The 14,466-nt window shown below is 39.2% G+C and overlaps 1 protein-coding gene and 1 long non-coding RNA gene across 2 annotated transcripts in view; one reads left to right on the forward strand and one right to left on the reverse strand.

The window, feature by feature from the left end:
* LOC144615224 (uncharacterized) overlaps positions 1-14,466 on the forward strand; it is a 44,759-nt gene that overhangs the window by 24,093 nt on the left and 6,200 nt on the right. The window contains 2 exon segments of the mRNA XM_081794793.1: positions 7,035-7,106; positions 7,670-7,744. Coding sequence (XP_081650919.1) covers positions 7,035-7,106; positions 7,670-7,744 — 147 coding nt within the window.
* LOC145715150 (uncharacterized) lies at positions 1,271-14,110 on the reverse strand. The gene is made up of 2 exons (XR_014137175.1): positions 14,028-14,110; positions 1,271-1,307 (listed from the first exon to the last, which is right to left on the reverse strand). It is a non-coding gene; the product is annotated as an uncharacterized LOC145715150 (long non-coding RNA).

Raw genomic sequence — 14,466 nt, forward strand, 5'->3', positions numbered from 1 at the left:
TGCCTCTGATTCTTCCCACGTATATGCCAAGGCATCTTCTTTCTCTGGGAAGCATGGTAGTTGCTCCTCTGCCCCATATCATTTCTTTAATACCTACCTCTGTTAGGTATTTACTGCGCTCCGGCACTACGCTAAGACCTTTCGCTTGTGCTGCAAGTAAGACAGTGTGTCTTAAACTCTTAGAATAGAGCCTGGCACGTGGGAAATGCTCCGGACGTGGCCCCTCACACGCCACTTCATTTTCGTTTTTCCAGCAACTCTTGTGATACAGGTAGTATCATCCTCATTTCGGGGATGAGGAAGTTGAAACTCAGAGACATCGGGTGACTTGCCTAGGTTCACACTGTCAATAAGTGACAGAACCACTTAAGAAGCTTCGCGAGTAATACAATTCCGCATTCCCTGGCACTAGGTAGGACCTGAATGACAACCGGCCTTTTGGGCGTCGTCCCTTGGAGTCAGCTTCTCACTGGAATAGGACCTTTCGAGCAGGGAGCTCCTTTTCCCTATGCTTCGGGAGCTCCTGGCCATGCCACCTATGGGCATCCCCAGGCTTCCTGCTCACCGCCTGGTGCAAATATCACATCGTCACTGCTAGGCACCCACTCTGTGCCCAGCCTTATGCTAGGTGCTTTGCACATGCTCTTTCCTTTAATCTTCAAGTTGTCTTATGAGGTAAATGCTGCTAAAAAGACTCGGAGACGTTCGTTACTTAAGTCCCTTCACCAGGAAGTGACAGCCAGAATTCAGACCTAGGTCTGCCTGATTCCGGGGCCCTTGCTTCTTGGGCTGTTCCTCACTGCCAGAAACTCCTCTTCAAGGCTGTTCTCAGAACTTGAATTAAAACATGGGCTCACCATTTCAGATTCTTTAGGCTTCGCCCCTCCCCCCACCCAACCCCTGAGAAAGGATCTATGTGATGCCGTTAGATGTCTTGTATTGAGGAGCTTCGCATGGGGAGTCATGTTCTCATGGCTCATGGACCTATGTAGATGAATAAAGGAAAGGGGTTATTCTATCCCCAAGTACTTCAAACATACTGGAATAGGGTCTAGATCACTCTACTTATTTCTTCAACTGCTTTCCTCCAAGGAGCCAGTTTTCCCTCCATGCCTTGGGATTCCAGCATAGAGAGTTTGGAGTCTGTCCTATTTGAAATGTATTTTCACTGCCTGCTTTGGACATTTTTTCAGCCAAAGCTGTTAGGATTTCAGTACATTCAGGACAGTGGTGACAAGCTTCAGTCCTCAAGTCTTCTCTGTCTCCTCAGTTAATAGAAAGGAAACGTAGCCCATCTGTCTGGACCTCTGTAGAAGAATTTGGAGAAAAAAAAAATAACACGTAAGAAATGTTCCCTTATTTTGTGAGCTACCTTTAGTCTGTCCCGTTGCTCTGCAACGGAAAGCTTTTGCAAAAATACTTGAGTTTTCCTCTTCAAATAAGATAGAGTTTTTAAAAAACAAAAAAATATCTAGAACAGTATTTCTTCAACTTTGATTATGAGACAGTCTTTGAGGATAACTGTTGTTATGTTTTACTCCCATAAAGATAAGCCCACGAATATCCAAAAGCCAATAGACTGAGTCAGCACACGTTTTATCTGTAAAATGAGGGAATTGAACGGAAATGGAGATGATGTCTAGTGCAGCGTCCACCGTTCGTGCGTATCGCAGTCTGTGGAAAGACAATTGCTGTCGGTCCAGCAGATGTAACCTGTCGGGTCAGTTCTCATTCTCCCCTTGGCTCGGGCACAATAGCTCCATGAAGAGAAGGCGGCACTAAAGACAGGAGGAGATAGGATAACTTGGAGTGGCCTGTATTTTGTTTTCACTACAGATAAACACAGGGCATTCATCTCAGCAGGAGGGCTGCCTGGGTAAGAGGAAGCACCGAGCCGATGGGTATAAGGCCATGGGTGAGCTACCAGGAAAGAGGGGGGGACAGTGGGGGTAGAGCACTGAGATAGTTGGGGGGAAGGATAACAAACTACTAAATTGTTTTGGCTGCATAATTCTTCATAGTCTTTCTTAATAGGGAGCCAGGGGGGCGGGGTGGGGGGGGGGGAGAAGTGGGCAGGGGAAGACACACACGTGGAAGAGGTTACTTGCACAGAGCCCGCCAGTAAGCTTGTAGGTATTAATGCCATTTTTATGTTTTCAAAGCCAAAGGACATTCGGAGCCTCAAGGTTGAGGAACTGTGTTTAACCAGACATGTGACACTCACGTTCTTTCTCTTCATAACATTGTCTGACTGGATATTAACTAGTGTTACACAAACCCGACATGTTAATGGGCCTTGAAAAACGTAGAAGAAGGGGCTGGAATAGGAAGAATAGGGGAGTTTCCAAGGCAAGAACAAAAATGCATGGCTCCCAGCCGCACCGCTAACTCCCTCTGACCTCCGCGTGGAAGAGTTTGAGTCTTCGCTCCCCTTTTCTCCACCTACTAACGTGTTTGATCTTCTGGCAACTGGTTCTCTATTTATCACAACATGGTTCTTTTTTTTTTTTTTTTCAAATTGAGATATAGTCCGCATAATAGAATATGCAACATTATAAAGTATATAGTCCAATGGTATACTTTGATAGACAATAATCACTGCTAATCCAGAACATTGTCATCGCCCCCCTCGAAAGAAATACCATACCCATCAGCCTTTACTCCCCATTCTCCCCTCTTCCCAGGCCCCTGGCAACAACTAATTTACCTTCTGCCCCTATGGATTTGCCTATTCTGGACATTTCATAGAAATGTGTGTCTAGTTTCTTTCACATGGCTTGTTGGCTTCAAGATTTATCCGGTTGTAGCATGTTTCAGTACTTCATTCCTTTTTTTAATGTTTATTTATTTTTGAAAGAGAGCACACACAAGCGGGGAAGGGGCAGAGAGAGAGGGGGACAGAGGATCCAAAACCACAGAGCCTGATGTAGAGCTCGAACTCATGAACTGTGAGATGACGACCTGAGCCAAAGTCAGATGCTTAACCGACTGAGCCACCCAGGTGCTCCAGTCACATTTTGTTCATCCATTCGTGAGTTATTGGACATTTGGATTATTTTGACTTTTTGGCTATTGTGAATAATGCTGCTATGAGTATTCATGTACAAGTTTTTGTGTGGTCATATGTTTTTAATTCTCTTGGGTACATACCTAAGAGTGGAATTGCTGGGTCATGTAGTAACTCTATATTTAACCCTTTTGAGGAACTGCCGAACTGTTTTCCACAGTGACTACACCATTTTACATTCCCACCAATGTATGAAGATTCTGGTTTCCCCAAATCTTGCTACCACTTATCATTGTCTCTCTGTTCGATCATAGCCATCTTAGTGAGTGTAGAGTACTATCTCATTGTAGCTTTGATTTATATTTCCCTAATGACCTAAGACATTGAGCATCTTTTCATGTGCTTATTGGCCATTCATGTATTTTCTTTGGCGAAATGTCTCTTCAAATCCTTTACCCATTTAAACATTTGATTATTTGTCTTTTCACTGAGTTTTAAGAGTTCTTTATATATTCTGGATGTTCTGGATACTAGACTTGTATCAGACATATGATAGTTTTGGGTTGTTTTTTTATTTTTAAATAAAGTCCAGTTTATCTATTTTTCCTTTGGTTTGTTGTGCTTTTTGTGTCATGTCTAAGAAACTGGCGCCTAAATCCAAGGTCATAAAGATTTCTCTCCTGAGAGTTTTATAGCTTGAGCTCTTCCATTTAGGTCTTTGACTCATTTTGAGTTAATATTTATATATGGTGTGAAGTGTAGGAATCCAACTACATTATTTGGTATGGGGATATACGGTTGTCCCAGCATCATTTGAAAAGACTAGTCTTCCCACGTTGAATGGTGTTGGCACCCTTGTTGAAAATCAGTGGGCCATAAATGTGAGGATTTGTTCCTGGACTGTCAGTTCTGTTCCATCAACTTACATGTCTGTTCTTTTGCCAGTACCACACCGTGCTTACTGTAGTTTTGAAGTAGGTTTTGAAACCAGGGCATGTGAGTCTTCCCATTTTGTTGTTCTGTGTCAAAATCGTTTTGGAGCACCCGGGTAGCACCTAACCATCAACTTACATGTCTGTTCTTTTGCCAGTACCACACCGTGATTACTGTAGTTTTGAAGTAGGTTTTGAAACCAGGGCATGTGAGTCTTCCCATTTTGTTGTTCTGTGTCAAAATCGTTTTGGAGCACCCGGGTAGCTCAGTTGGTTAAGTGGCCGGCTCTTGATTTCAGCTCAGGTCATGACCTCATGGTTTGTGAGATGGAACCCTGTGTTGCAATCTGCACTGACAGCATGGAGCCTGCTTGGGATGCTCCCTCTCCTTCTCCCTCTGCCCCTCCCCTGCTCACACTTTTCCCCACTCACACTCGCTCATGTTTGCTCTTCTGCACGGGTGTGTATGCTCGCTGTCTCTCAAAATGAATAGATAAACTTTTTTTTTTTTTAAAAAGATCATTTTGGCTATTCTCGGTCCCTTGAATTGACATACAGATTTTAGAATTAGCTTGCCAATTTTTGGAAAGAAGTCAGTTGGGGTTTGGATAGGGATTATACTGAAACCACAGTTCAATTTGGGGTATAGTGCCATTTTAACACTATTGTCTTCTGATCCGTGAACATGGCATATCTTTACATTTATTTCAATCTTCTTTAATTTCTTTCAACAACGTTTTGTGGTTTTTAGTGTGATTCTTGCACTTCTTTGGTTAAATGTTTTCCTAAGTATTTTGTTCTTTTGAGTACTGTTATACATGGAATTGTTTTCCTAATTTCATTTTTGGAATAGTCATTGCTGATGTATAGAAATAAAGCTAATTTTTACATATTGATCTTGTGTCCTGTAACCTTGCTGAACTCATTTATTAGTGCTAAGGTTTTTTTTCTACATTCCCAGGAATATGTCTTGTGGTCTTCTAGTTACCCAGGAAGATGTTGGAGCATTTCAAAGTCCCTATGGACATCTCATTTCTCAGCTTTTTCCTTTTAGGCTTTTTGTTTAGGCTATTTTTTGTCTTGTTATCAATTGCCTCACATAGCTGCCAGATTAAAACATTTATCTATAATTGTTTTCAAAAAATGCCCCTTGGGAAGAGGCTATTTTAGCACTGTGCAGTTCTCAGTGAGGTCAAGGGCAAGGCTTTCAAGTGAAGTTTTTTAGGGACCCCACTAGACAGGTAAAACAATGACAGTTTGTTCCTTGGGAATGAGGCTTTAAGGAACTTCAGCTCCATTCTGTTCCCCTGGGATGTGGGCAATTTTTAAGGCTACCATCAGGATGGAGAGCAGAGGTTGAGGACAAGTTAAAACAACAGAGCTCACTGTTCTCATAGAAATTAGTAATTTTTTCTTTAATAAATGCTCTCCGGGTTGCTGCAAGCCCATTGGTTAAAATTTCCAAAGTTCTGAGAAAGTTGATTTTGACCATTTTTGCTAGTTTTTGTTGTTGTTGTTGCTTTTACGGAAGGATGAATTTTCAGACGTCCTTCCTTTCTCATTTTCACTGATTCACCTGTAACAGGGCTTTAAAATGTCTAAAGTCTCAGGGCACCTGGGTGGCTCAGTTAACTGCCTGACTCTTGATTTCGGCTCAGGTCATGATCTTGCGGTCATGGGATCAAGCCCCATGTCAGGCTCTGCACTGGGCATGGAGCCTGCTTGGGATTCTCTCTCTCTCTCTTCCTCTGCCTCTCCTTCACTCATACTCTTGTACTCTCTCTCTCAAAAAATAGAATACAAAAATAAAAAATGAAATCTCTAAAGTCTCAATGATCACAGGCTAATTAAATACTTAATCATGGGAGATGATTAGAGGAAAGGAATAAAAATAGAAAATGTAATTCTTAGAGAAGCTCTCCCAGATGGAGAGATGAAGTTCAGCAAAGTGTTTCTATATTTAATGCTCTCAAAGTTAAGTTTAAGGTAACGGCTATTTTAAACCCCCTTTTTTTTTCATACAAGTTAAATACAGGCTTTGGAGTCAGAACTGAGTTCAGATTCCAGCTCTGCTTCTTGACTGGCTTGACAAACTGGGACAAATTATACAACCTCTCTGTACTTCAGTTTCCTCACTTGTAAAATGGGGTAATGATGTATCTATCACATAAGGTTATTGTGAGGTTTAAATGTGAAATGCTGATCACAGATGCCCTATAGCTCAATAGTATTGGTTGTGATGATTATCCTTATAATTTTGCAAAAGTACAGTGATGATTCTTGAGCAGAGTCAACTTAAAGGCAGATTTTCTTTTCTTTCTTCCTGTTTCCTTCACTTTATTTTTGCTGTAAAGAACTGAGAAGAAAATCTACTCGGCATTTTGGAATAAAAACTTGTGTCAAACAGTGACAAAATGTTATTTATTCAACAAGCCTTCACTAAGTAACTAGTAAATAACAAGCACTCTGTCAGGCACAGGGACAAAAATGACAATAGAGCATGGTCCCTGCCCTCAAGGAGCTGGCAGTCCAGGAGATGGATAAGGAAACGGGATCATATGCCACCTAACAAAGGCTGTCATAGGAGAATACACATGGTGGGGGTATAGCTTTCACCATTTCCTCTTAGATTAATCCCTTTGTCTTTGGCCCCCAAACTGAGAAATTGGTCCTATTTTTGTCTTTAACCGGGTGTTTTAAACTGTGGAATTTTTTACATTTCTAGAGATAAAGGAAAAGCACCTAGAATTATAGAGGACACTAGAAACAGTCTTTCCTACAGAGCCTGGGCTTCCTACCAGCATAGTCACTTCTAGGATTTTCAGCCCAAAAAGTTCTTTGGCATATCTTTGCTTTGCTGTCCACGTAAAAAAAAAAAAAATTTTTTTTCCTCTTTCTGTTCTCCACTTTATCGTCCAGAGAGCTGGGTAGTTCCCAAAGGAAGAGTGCTTTACAGAATCTAAGGGTGATTTATAGGCAAAGGCAGAAAATGATTAGTTTTCACCTTCCAGTTCCATACACCCAAAATGAACATAAACTTTCATGGTAGTCATTACTGGAAATGCAGATAATTTTAATTCCATTGCATTTTTCAGAATTATCAGTCGTAACCCTCTGTCAACTGTTGAAGATTCCTATCTTTTTAAGTTGCCAGCATTAAAATATTTGTAAGTATTGCAACAATCTCATGGCTCATGAGATGATTTCTGATCTTTTTTGTTGTCATCAAAAGATTAAGTATTTTGCGTTTTGGTTAAAAAGTCGTAATTTAAATTTTAACTGGGTTATTGAAATAAGCATTATTAGCAAAGAAAAAACGTATATGGGCAAGATAGCCTGCAGAGGAAGGAGTAGTATTGAAGAACACATAACAGACATGGGACTTGTAGATGTAGGTAGAAATACCATTTATCTCAAAGTGGAAAGTGGAGTAAGGTGTATATTAAAAGAAAAAAAGACTAATCAAGAGAGGTGGATGCAACTGAGAATGAAAATGAGGATAAGAGTAAAAAGGATTGTACTGTTGAGCACCAAGGTGATTAATTTGATGATGCACATAAAATGTCTTCATTGGGAGCTTTCTGAAATTATTGTCCATAGCAAGAAAACTCTTGAGCTGACTTGACAAAGAAGCCAGAATTGAAGTAATCACATGTTGTTAAGTATCTTTTTAGGTACAGAATTTTTATCCTTGGGTTCAAATCATGCATGTTTGGGCTTTCTCCTTCAGAGACATGGGATCAACACAGGTGTCACTTACAACAGTTGAGAGCCTCCTCATGATGACCCTTGAATTGGAAACACTGTAAGTTGATTTTTCTTATGTGTATTTTCACTTAGTTGTTTACTTAGATTTGTTTTATTGTTTTCTTAAGTCAGATTTATTGAGGTATAAAATTTACTCTTTTTAAGCATACAGTTTGATGAGTTTTGACAAACGTGTAGTTATGTAACCACCACCACATTTGAGACGTAGAACATTTCTGTCACCCCAAAAGGCCCCTATGTGCCTTTGCAGCCAATCCCCTTTTCTCACCACCAGCCCTGGCAACCACCAACCTAATTTTTGTCCCTATAGTTTTGCCTTTTCCACAGTGTCTTATAAATGAAATCATACCAGGGGCACCTGGGTGGCTCAGGCAGTTAAGCGTCCGACTTCAGCTCAGGTCATGATCTCGCGGTCTGTGAGTTCAAGCCCTGCAGCGGACTCTGTCCTGACAGCTCAGAGCCTGGAGCCTGCTTCAGATTCTGTGTCTCCCTGTCTCTCTACCCCTTCCCCACTTGCACTCCATCTCTCTCTCTCTCTCAAAAATAAATGAACATTAAAAAAAATAAATAAATGAAATCATACAGTATGCAGTCTTCTGTGATTGGATCCTTTCAGCATAATCCTTTTGAGATTCATCCATGTTTTTTTTTTTAACTTTTTTAACGTTTATTTATTTTTGAGAAACAGAGAGCATAAGCAGGAGAGGGGCAGAGAGAGAGAGAGAGAGACACAGAACCCGAAGCAGGCTCCAGGCTCTGTCAGCGCAGAGCCCAATACAGGACATGAACCTGCGGAACATGAGATCATGGCCTGAGCCAAAGTCGGTCACTTATGTGACTGAGCCACCCAGGCACCCCAGAGACTCATCCATGTTTTTGCACATGTCAGTAGTTCATTTCCTTTTTATTGCCGAGTAGTATTGCAGTTGTGAGGATATACCAGTTTGTTTATGCATTCATCAGTTAATGGGCATTTGAGTTGTTTCTAGCTTTTTGGCCTTTATGAATAAATTTGCTTAAAACACTTACATGCAGGTCTTCGTGTGAGCATATGTTTTCATTGGGGGAGGGGGGCAGGTGGTAAAATACCTAATGGCAGGATTGCTACATCATATGCTGAGTGTATATTTAACTTTTTAAGAAACTGCTTACCTGTTTTCTAAAGTGGATGTACCATTTTGCATTCCAGCCAGCAGTATATGAGATCTTCTATCTATCCTTTCTTCTAATGTCTTTATCTATTTTTCATAAGGTGAATGTTGGCCTTAAAATTGAGTTGGGAAGTATTCCCCTCTCTTCAATTCTCTAGTACTGTTTGTGCAGAATTGGCATTATTTTTTCCTTAAATGTTTGCTAGAATTCACCAGTGAAGCCATGTGGGCTTGAAGCTTTCTTTGTGAGAAAGTGTTAAACTACAGATTTTATTTTTGTAATAGTGCTACTTAAATTACATACTTTATTTTTTTGAGTAGTTCATGTCTTTCAGGGAATCTATTTCATCTTGAAGTTATTGACATAAAGTATTTTATAATAATCCCTTATTATCCTTTTAGTATCTGTAGAATTGTAGTGATGTCATTCCTCTCATTTTTGATATTGATAATTTGGTCTTCTCTTGTCTTTTCTTGATAAATCTGGCCAGAAGTTTATCAGTTTTACTTATCTTCTCTAAAAAGTGCCTTTTCATTACACTGACTTCTCTATTTTTGTTTTCCTTTTCAAAAATTTCTGCTTTGATCTTTATCATTCCATTTTCTCTCCTTACTCAGTGATGAATTTCCTTTTCTTTTTCTAGTTTCTTAAAAGTGGACACTGGGGAAGATGAATACTATATGAGCAACATCCCACATGTTGACATGTTGTGTTTTCAGTTTCAGTTGGTACAAAATAGTTTCTAATATCCATTTTGACTTATTTGACCAATAGGGTTACTTAGGAGTGTGTTGGTTAGTTTCTAAATATTTGGAGATTTTACAGATCTGTTAATTTGTTATTTAATTCCATTGTGGTCACAGAACAATATGTTGGATGACTGAAATCCTTTTAAATTTATTGAGGCTTGTTTTATAGCCAATGAATTCTGGTAATAGATGAGAATATGGCCTATTTTGATAAATATTATGTGTCCACTTGAAAGAAAATATGTAGTCTGCTGATTTGGTGTGGAGTATTCTATAAATGTCAACTAGGTCAAGTAGGTTGGTAGTATTTTTCAAGTCTGATGTATCATTACTCATTTTCTATATATTTTTTCTGTCAATTATTGAGAGAGGGATATTGAAATCTCCAACTATAAGTGAGTGCTTATGTGTCTCTCTTTCCTATTCTCCTTAATATATTTGGAAGTTCTATTATCAGATACATAAATTCTTAAGTTATGTCTTTTCTAATAGTTGACATTTCTATCACAATGGAATAACCTCATTTATCCCTGGTAATATCTTTGCTTTGAAATTGACTTTGTCCTATAGTAAATATAGCCACTCAAGGTTTCGTTTGATTAGTGTTAGCAAAGCATAATTTCTTCCATATTTTTAACCTACTTATATCTTTGTATTGAAGATGAATCTTATAGACAGCATATAGTTGGCTTTTGCTTTTTTATCCAGTATGACAACTCTATCTTTTAATTAGGTGATTATACCATTTATATTTAATGTAATTATTTATATGCTTACATTTAAAGCTACTGTCTACTCTTTTCTATGTATCCCATCTGTTCTTTGTTTCTTTTCTTTTTCTTTTTCTTCTTCTTCCTGCTCTTGGGTTGATTTAGTACGTTTTATTATTTTTTGGTGGGGGGATAAATAGTTACAACTCAGGTTTTGTTATTTTAGTAGCTGTTTAATGGTTTGTAGTGTTCATGTTTAACTTATCACAGTCTATCTTCAAATGATATTATATGATTTCATGAATAGTATAAGAACCTTACAATAAATAGTGTACTTCCATTGTTCCCCTCCTGACCTTTGTGCTATTGTTTTCATACATTTTACTTTTAGCACACCATATTATTTTTTTTGTTTAAATAGTCAGTTATCTTTTTTTATTTTTGTATTTTTGAGAGAGACAGAGTGCAAGTGGGGGAGGGGCAGAGAGAGAGGGAGACACAGAATCTGAAGCAGGCTCCAGGCTCTGAGCTGTAGACACAGAGCCTGATGTGGGGCCTGAAATCACAGACTATGAGATCATGACCTGAGCTGAAGTCAGATGCTTAACTGACTGAGCCACCTGGGTGCCCCTCAATTATCTCTTTTATTGAAGTATATATAGATCATGTAATATTAAATTAGTTTCAGGTGTACAACACAGTGATCTTTTATATACATTATGAAATGCTCACAACACAGTGATCAATTATATACATTATGAAATGCTCACCACAATAAGTATATTACAGTATTATTGACTATATTCCCTATGCTGTACTTTTCATCTGGTGACTTATTTATTTTATAACTGCAAGTTGGTACCTCTTAACCCTTTTCACTCATTTTGTCCATATCCCCAGTTTGTTCTCCGTATTTACAAGTGTTTTCTCTTTGTTGTTGTTGTTTATTCATTCATTTGGTTTTTTGTTTATTTTTTGTTTATTTTTTACCTTGTTTTATTTTTTATTTTTTAAAATTTGCATCCAAATTAGTTAGCATATAGTGCAACAATGATTTCAGGAGTAGAGTCCTTAGTGCCCCTTACCCATTTAGCCCATCCCCCCTCCCACAACCCCTCCAGTAACCCTCAGTTTGTTTTCCATATTTATGAGGCTCTTCTGTTTTGTCCCCCTCCCTGTTCTTACATTATTTTTGTTTCCCTTCCCTATGTTCATCTGTTTTGTCTCTTAAAGTCATCATATGAGTGAAGTGATAGGATTTTTGTCTTTCACTGACTAATTTCACTTAGCGTAATACCCTCCAGTTCCATCCATGTAGTTGCAAACGGCAAGATTTCATTCTTTTTGATTGCCAAGTAATACTCCATTGTATATATATACCACATCTTTCATCCATTCATCCATCAATGGACATTTGGGCTCTTTCCATACTTTGGCTATTGTTGATAGTGCTGCTATAAACATTGGGTGCACATGCCCCTTCAAATCAGCATTTTTGTATCCTTTGGTTAAATGCCTAGTAGTACAATTGCTGGGTTGTAGGGTAGTTCTATTTTTAACTTTTTAAAAACCTCCATACTGTTTTCCAGAGTGGCTACAGCAGTTTGCATTCCCACCAGCAGCGCAGAAGGGTTCCCCTTTCTCCACATCTGTTGTTTCCTGAGTTATTAATTTTAGCCATTCTGACACATGTGAGGTGGTATCTCATTGTGATTTTGATTTGTATTTCCTTGATGATGAGTGATATTGAGCATCTTTTCATGTGTCTGTTAGCCTTCCGGATGTCTTCTTTGAAAAACTGTCTATTCATGTCTTCTGCCCTTTTCTTAACTGGATTATGTATTTGATTTTTTGGGTGTTGAGTCCTTTATATATTTTGGATACTAGCCCTTTATCAGATTATGTCATTTGCAAATATGTTCTCCCATTTCATCAGTTGCCTTTTAATTTTGTTGATTGTTTCCTTTGCTGTACAGCTTTTTATCTTTTTTTCATGGATGTTTATTTTTGAGAGAGAGAGCACAAGAGTGGGGTAGGGGCAGAGAGTGAGGGAGACAGAGGATCTGAGCAGGCTCCGCACTGTCAACAGAGAGTCGATGCGGAACTCGAGCTCACAAACCGTGAGATTATGACCTGAGCTGAAGTCAGAAGCTTAACCGACTGAGACACCCAGGTGCCCCAGAAGGTTTTTATCTTGATGAGGTCCCAATAATTCATTAAAAAAAATGTTGTTTGTTTGTTTGTTTATGTTTATTTTTGAGAGAGAGAGACAGAGTGCAAGCAGGGGAGGGGCAGAGAGAGAGAGGGAGACACAGAATCTGAAGCAGGCTCCAGGCTCCAAGCTGTCAGCACAGAGCCTGACACGGGGCTCAGACTCACGAACTGTAAGATCATGATCTGAGCCAAGTGAGATACTTAACCAACTGAGCCACCCAGGTGCCCCTATTAATTAATTAATTAATTAAGAACATGGACACACACATACATGTATGCATGGGGGGGAGCAGAGAGAGAGGGAGAGAGAGAATCTCAAGTGGAGAGAGAATCCTGATGCGGGATTCAATCCACGACCCTGAGATCACGACCTGAGCCAACACCAAGAGTCAGGCATTCAACCCGCTAAGCCACCCAGGCACTCCTCAGTAGTTCATTTGTACTTTTGTTTCCCTTGCCTCTGGAGACATGTCTCTAGTAAGAAGTTGCTTTAGCTGAGATCAAAGAGGTTTCTGCCTGTGTTCTCCTCTAGGATTTTGATGGTTTCCCGTCTCACATTTAGGTCTTTCATCCATTTTGAATTTATTTTTGTGTATGGTGTAAAAAAGTGGTTTAGTTTCATTCTTCTGCACGTTACGGTCCAGTTTTCCCAACACCATTTATTGCGAAGACTATCTTTTTTCCACTGGATATTCTGCTTTATCGAAGATTAGTTGACCATATATTTGTGGCTCCATTTCTCGGTTCTCTATTCTATTCTATTGATCTATGTGTCTGTTTTTGTGCAGTACCACACTGTCTTGATGATTCCAGCTTTGTAATACAGTTTGAAGTCCAGAATCATGATGCCTCCAGCTTTGTTTGTTTGTTTTTTCCCAACATTATAATTCGGGGTCTTTTCTTGTTCCATACAACTTTTAGAATTGTTTGTTCTCGCTCTGTGAAAAATACTGGTGTTTGATAGGGATTGAATTGAATGTGTAGTTTGCTTTGAGTAGTATAGACATTTTAACAATATTTGTTCTTCCAATCCTTGAGCATGGGATGTTTTTCCATTTCTTTCTGTCTTCTTCAATTTATTTTCATAAGCGTTCCATTGTTTTCAGCATACAGATCTTTTACCTCTTTGATTAGGTTTATTCCTAGGTATCTTATGGTTTTTGGTGTATTTTTTTTTTAATTTTAGAGTCAGAGTGTACAAGTTGGGGAGAGGGGCAGAGGAGAGAGAGAGAGAGAGAGAGAGAGAGAGAGAGAGAGAGAGAATCTTAAGAGAATCTTAATCTAATCCATGCTGAGTGTGGAGCCTGACACAGGGCTCGATCTCACGACCCTGAGATCCTGAGCCGAAATCAAGAGTAGGATGCTTCATCGACTTAGCCCATCCAGGCACCCCTTGTTTGTTTGTTTTTTTCTGAGATTCTACATATAAGTGAAATCATATAGTGAAATGATATACATACATATAGTGAAGTGAAATCATAACCTATATAGTTACCAGTTCTAATGTTCTTCATTCCTTTGTGTGGATCCACATTTCCGTCTGCTATCCTTTTCCTTCTGCTTAAAAATACTTTCTTTAGGGGCACCTGGGTGGCTCAGTCAGTTAAGCATCCAACTCTTGATTTTGGCTCAGGTCATAATCTCACAGTTTGTGAGCTCAAGTCCCGCGTTGGGCTTTGCTTGGGATTCTCTGTCTCCTCAGTGCTCTTTCCCCCTTGCACACGCATACTGCACGTGCCCTCTCTCTCTGTCTCTCAAATAAACATTTAAAAAAATACTTCCTTTGGCATTTCTACAGTGTAAGCCTGCTAATGATGAATTCTTCCAGCTCTTGTATGTCTCAGATAGTCTGTCTTGCTTTTATTTTTGAAAGATTTGGGTATAGAATTCTAGCTTGATAGCTATTTGGTCCCCCTCTCCTTTTCACTGCTTGA

Source organism: Panthera onca (genome assembly GCF_046562875.1).
Source record: "Panthera onca isolate mPanOnc1 chromosome E1 unlocalized genomic scaffold, mPanOnc1 haplotype 2 h2.Chr16_ul_4, whole genome shotgun sequence".
NCBI lineage: Eukaryota > Metazoa > Chordata > Mammalia > Carnivora > Felidae > Panthera > Panthera onca.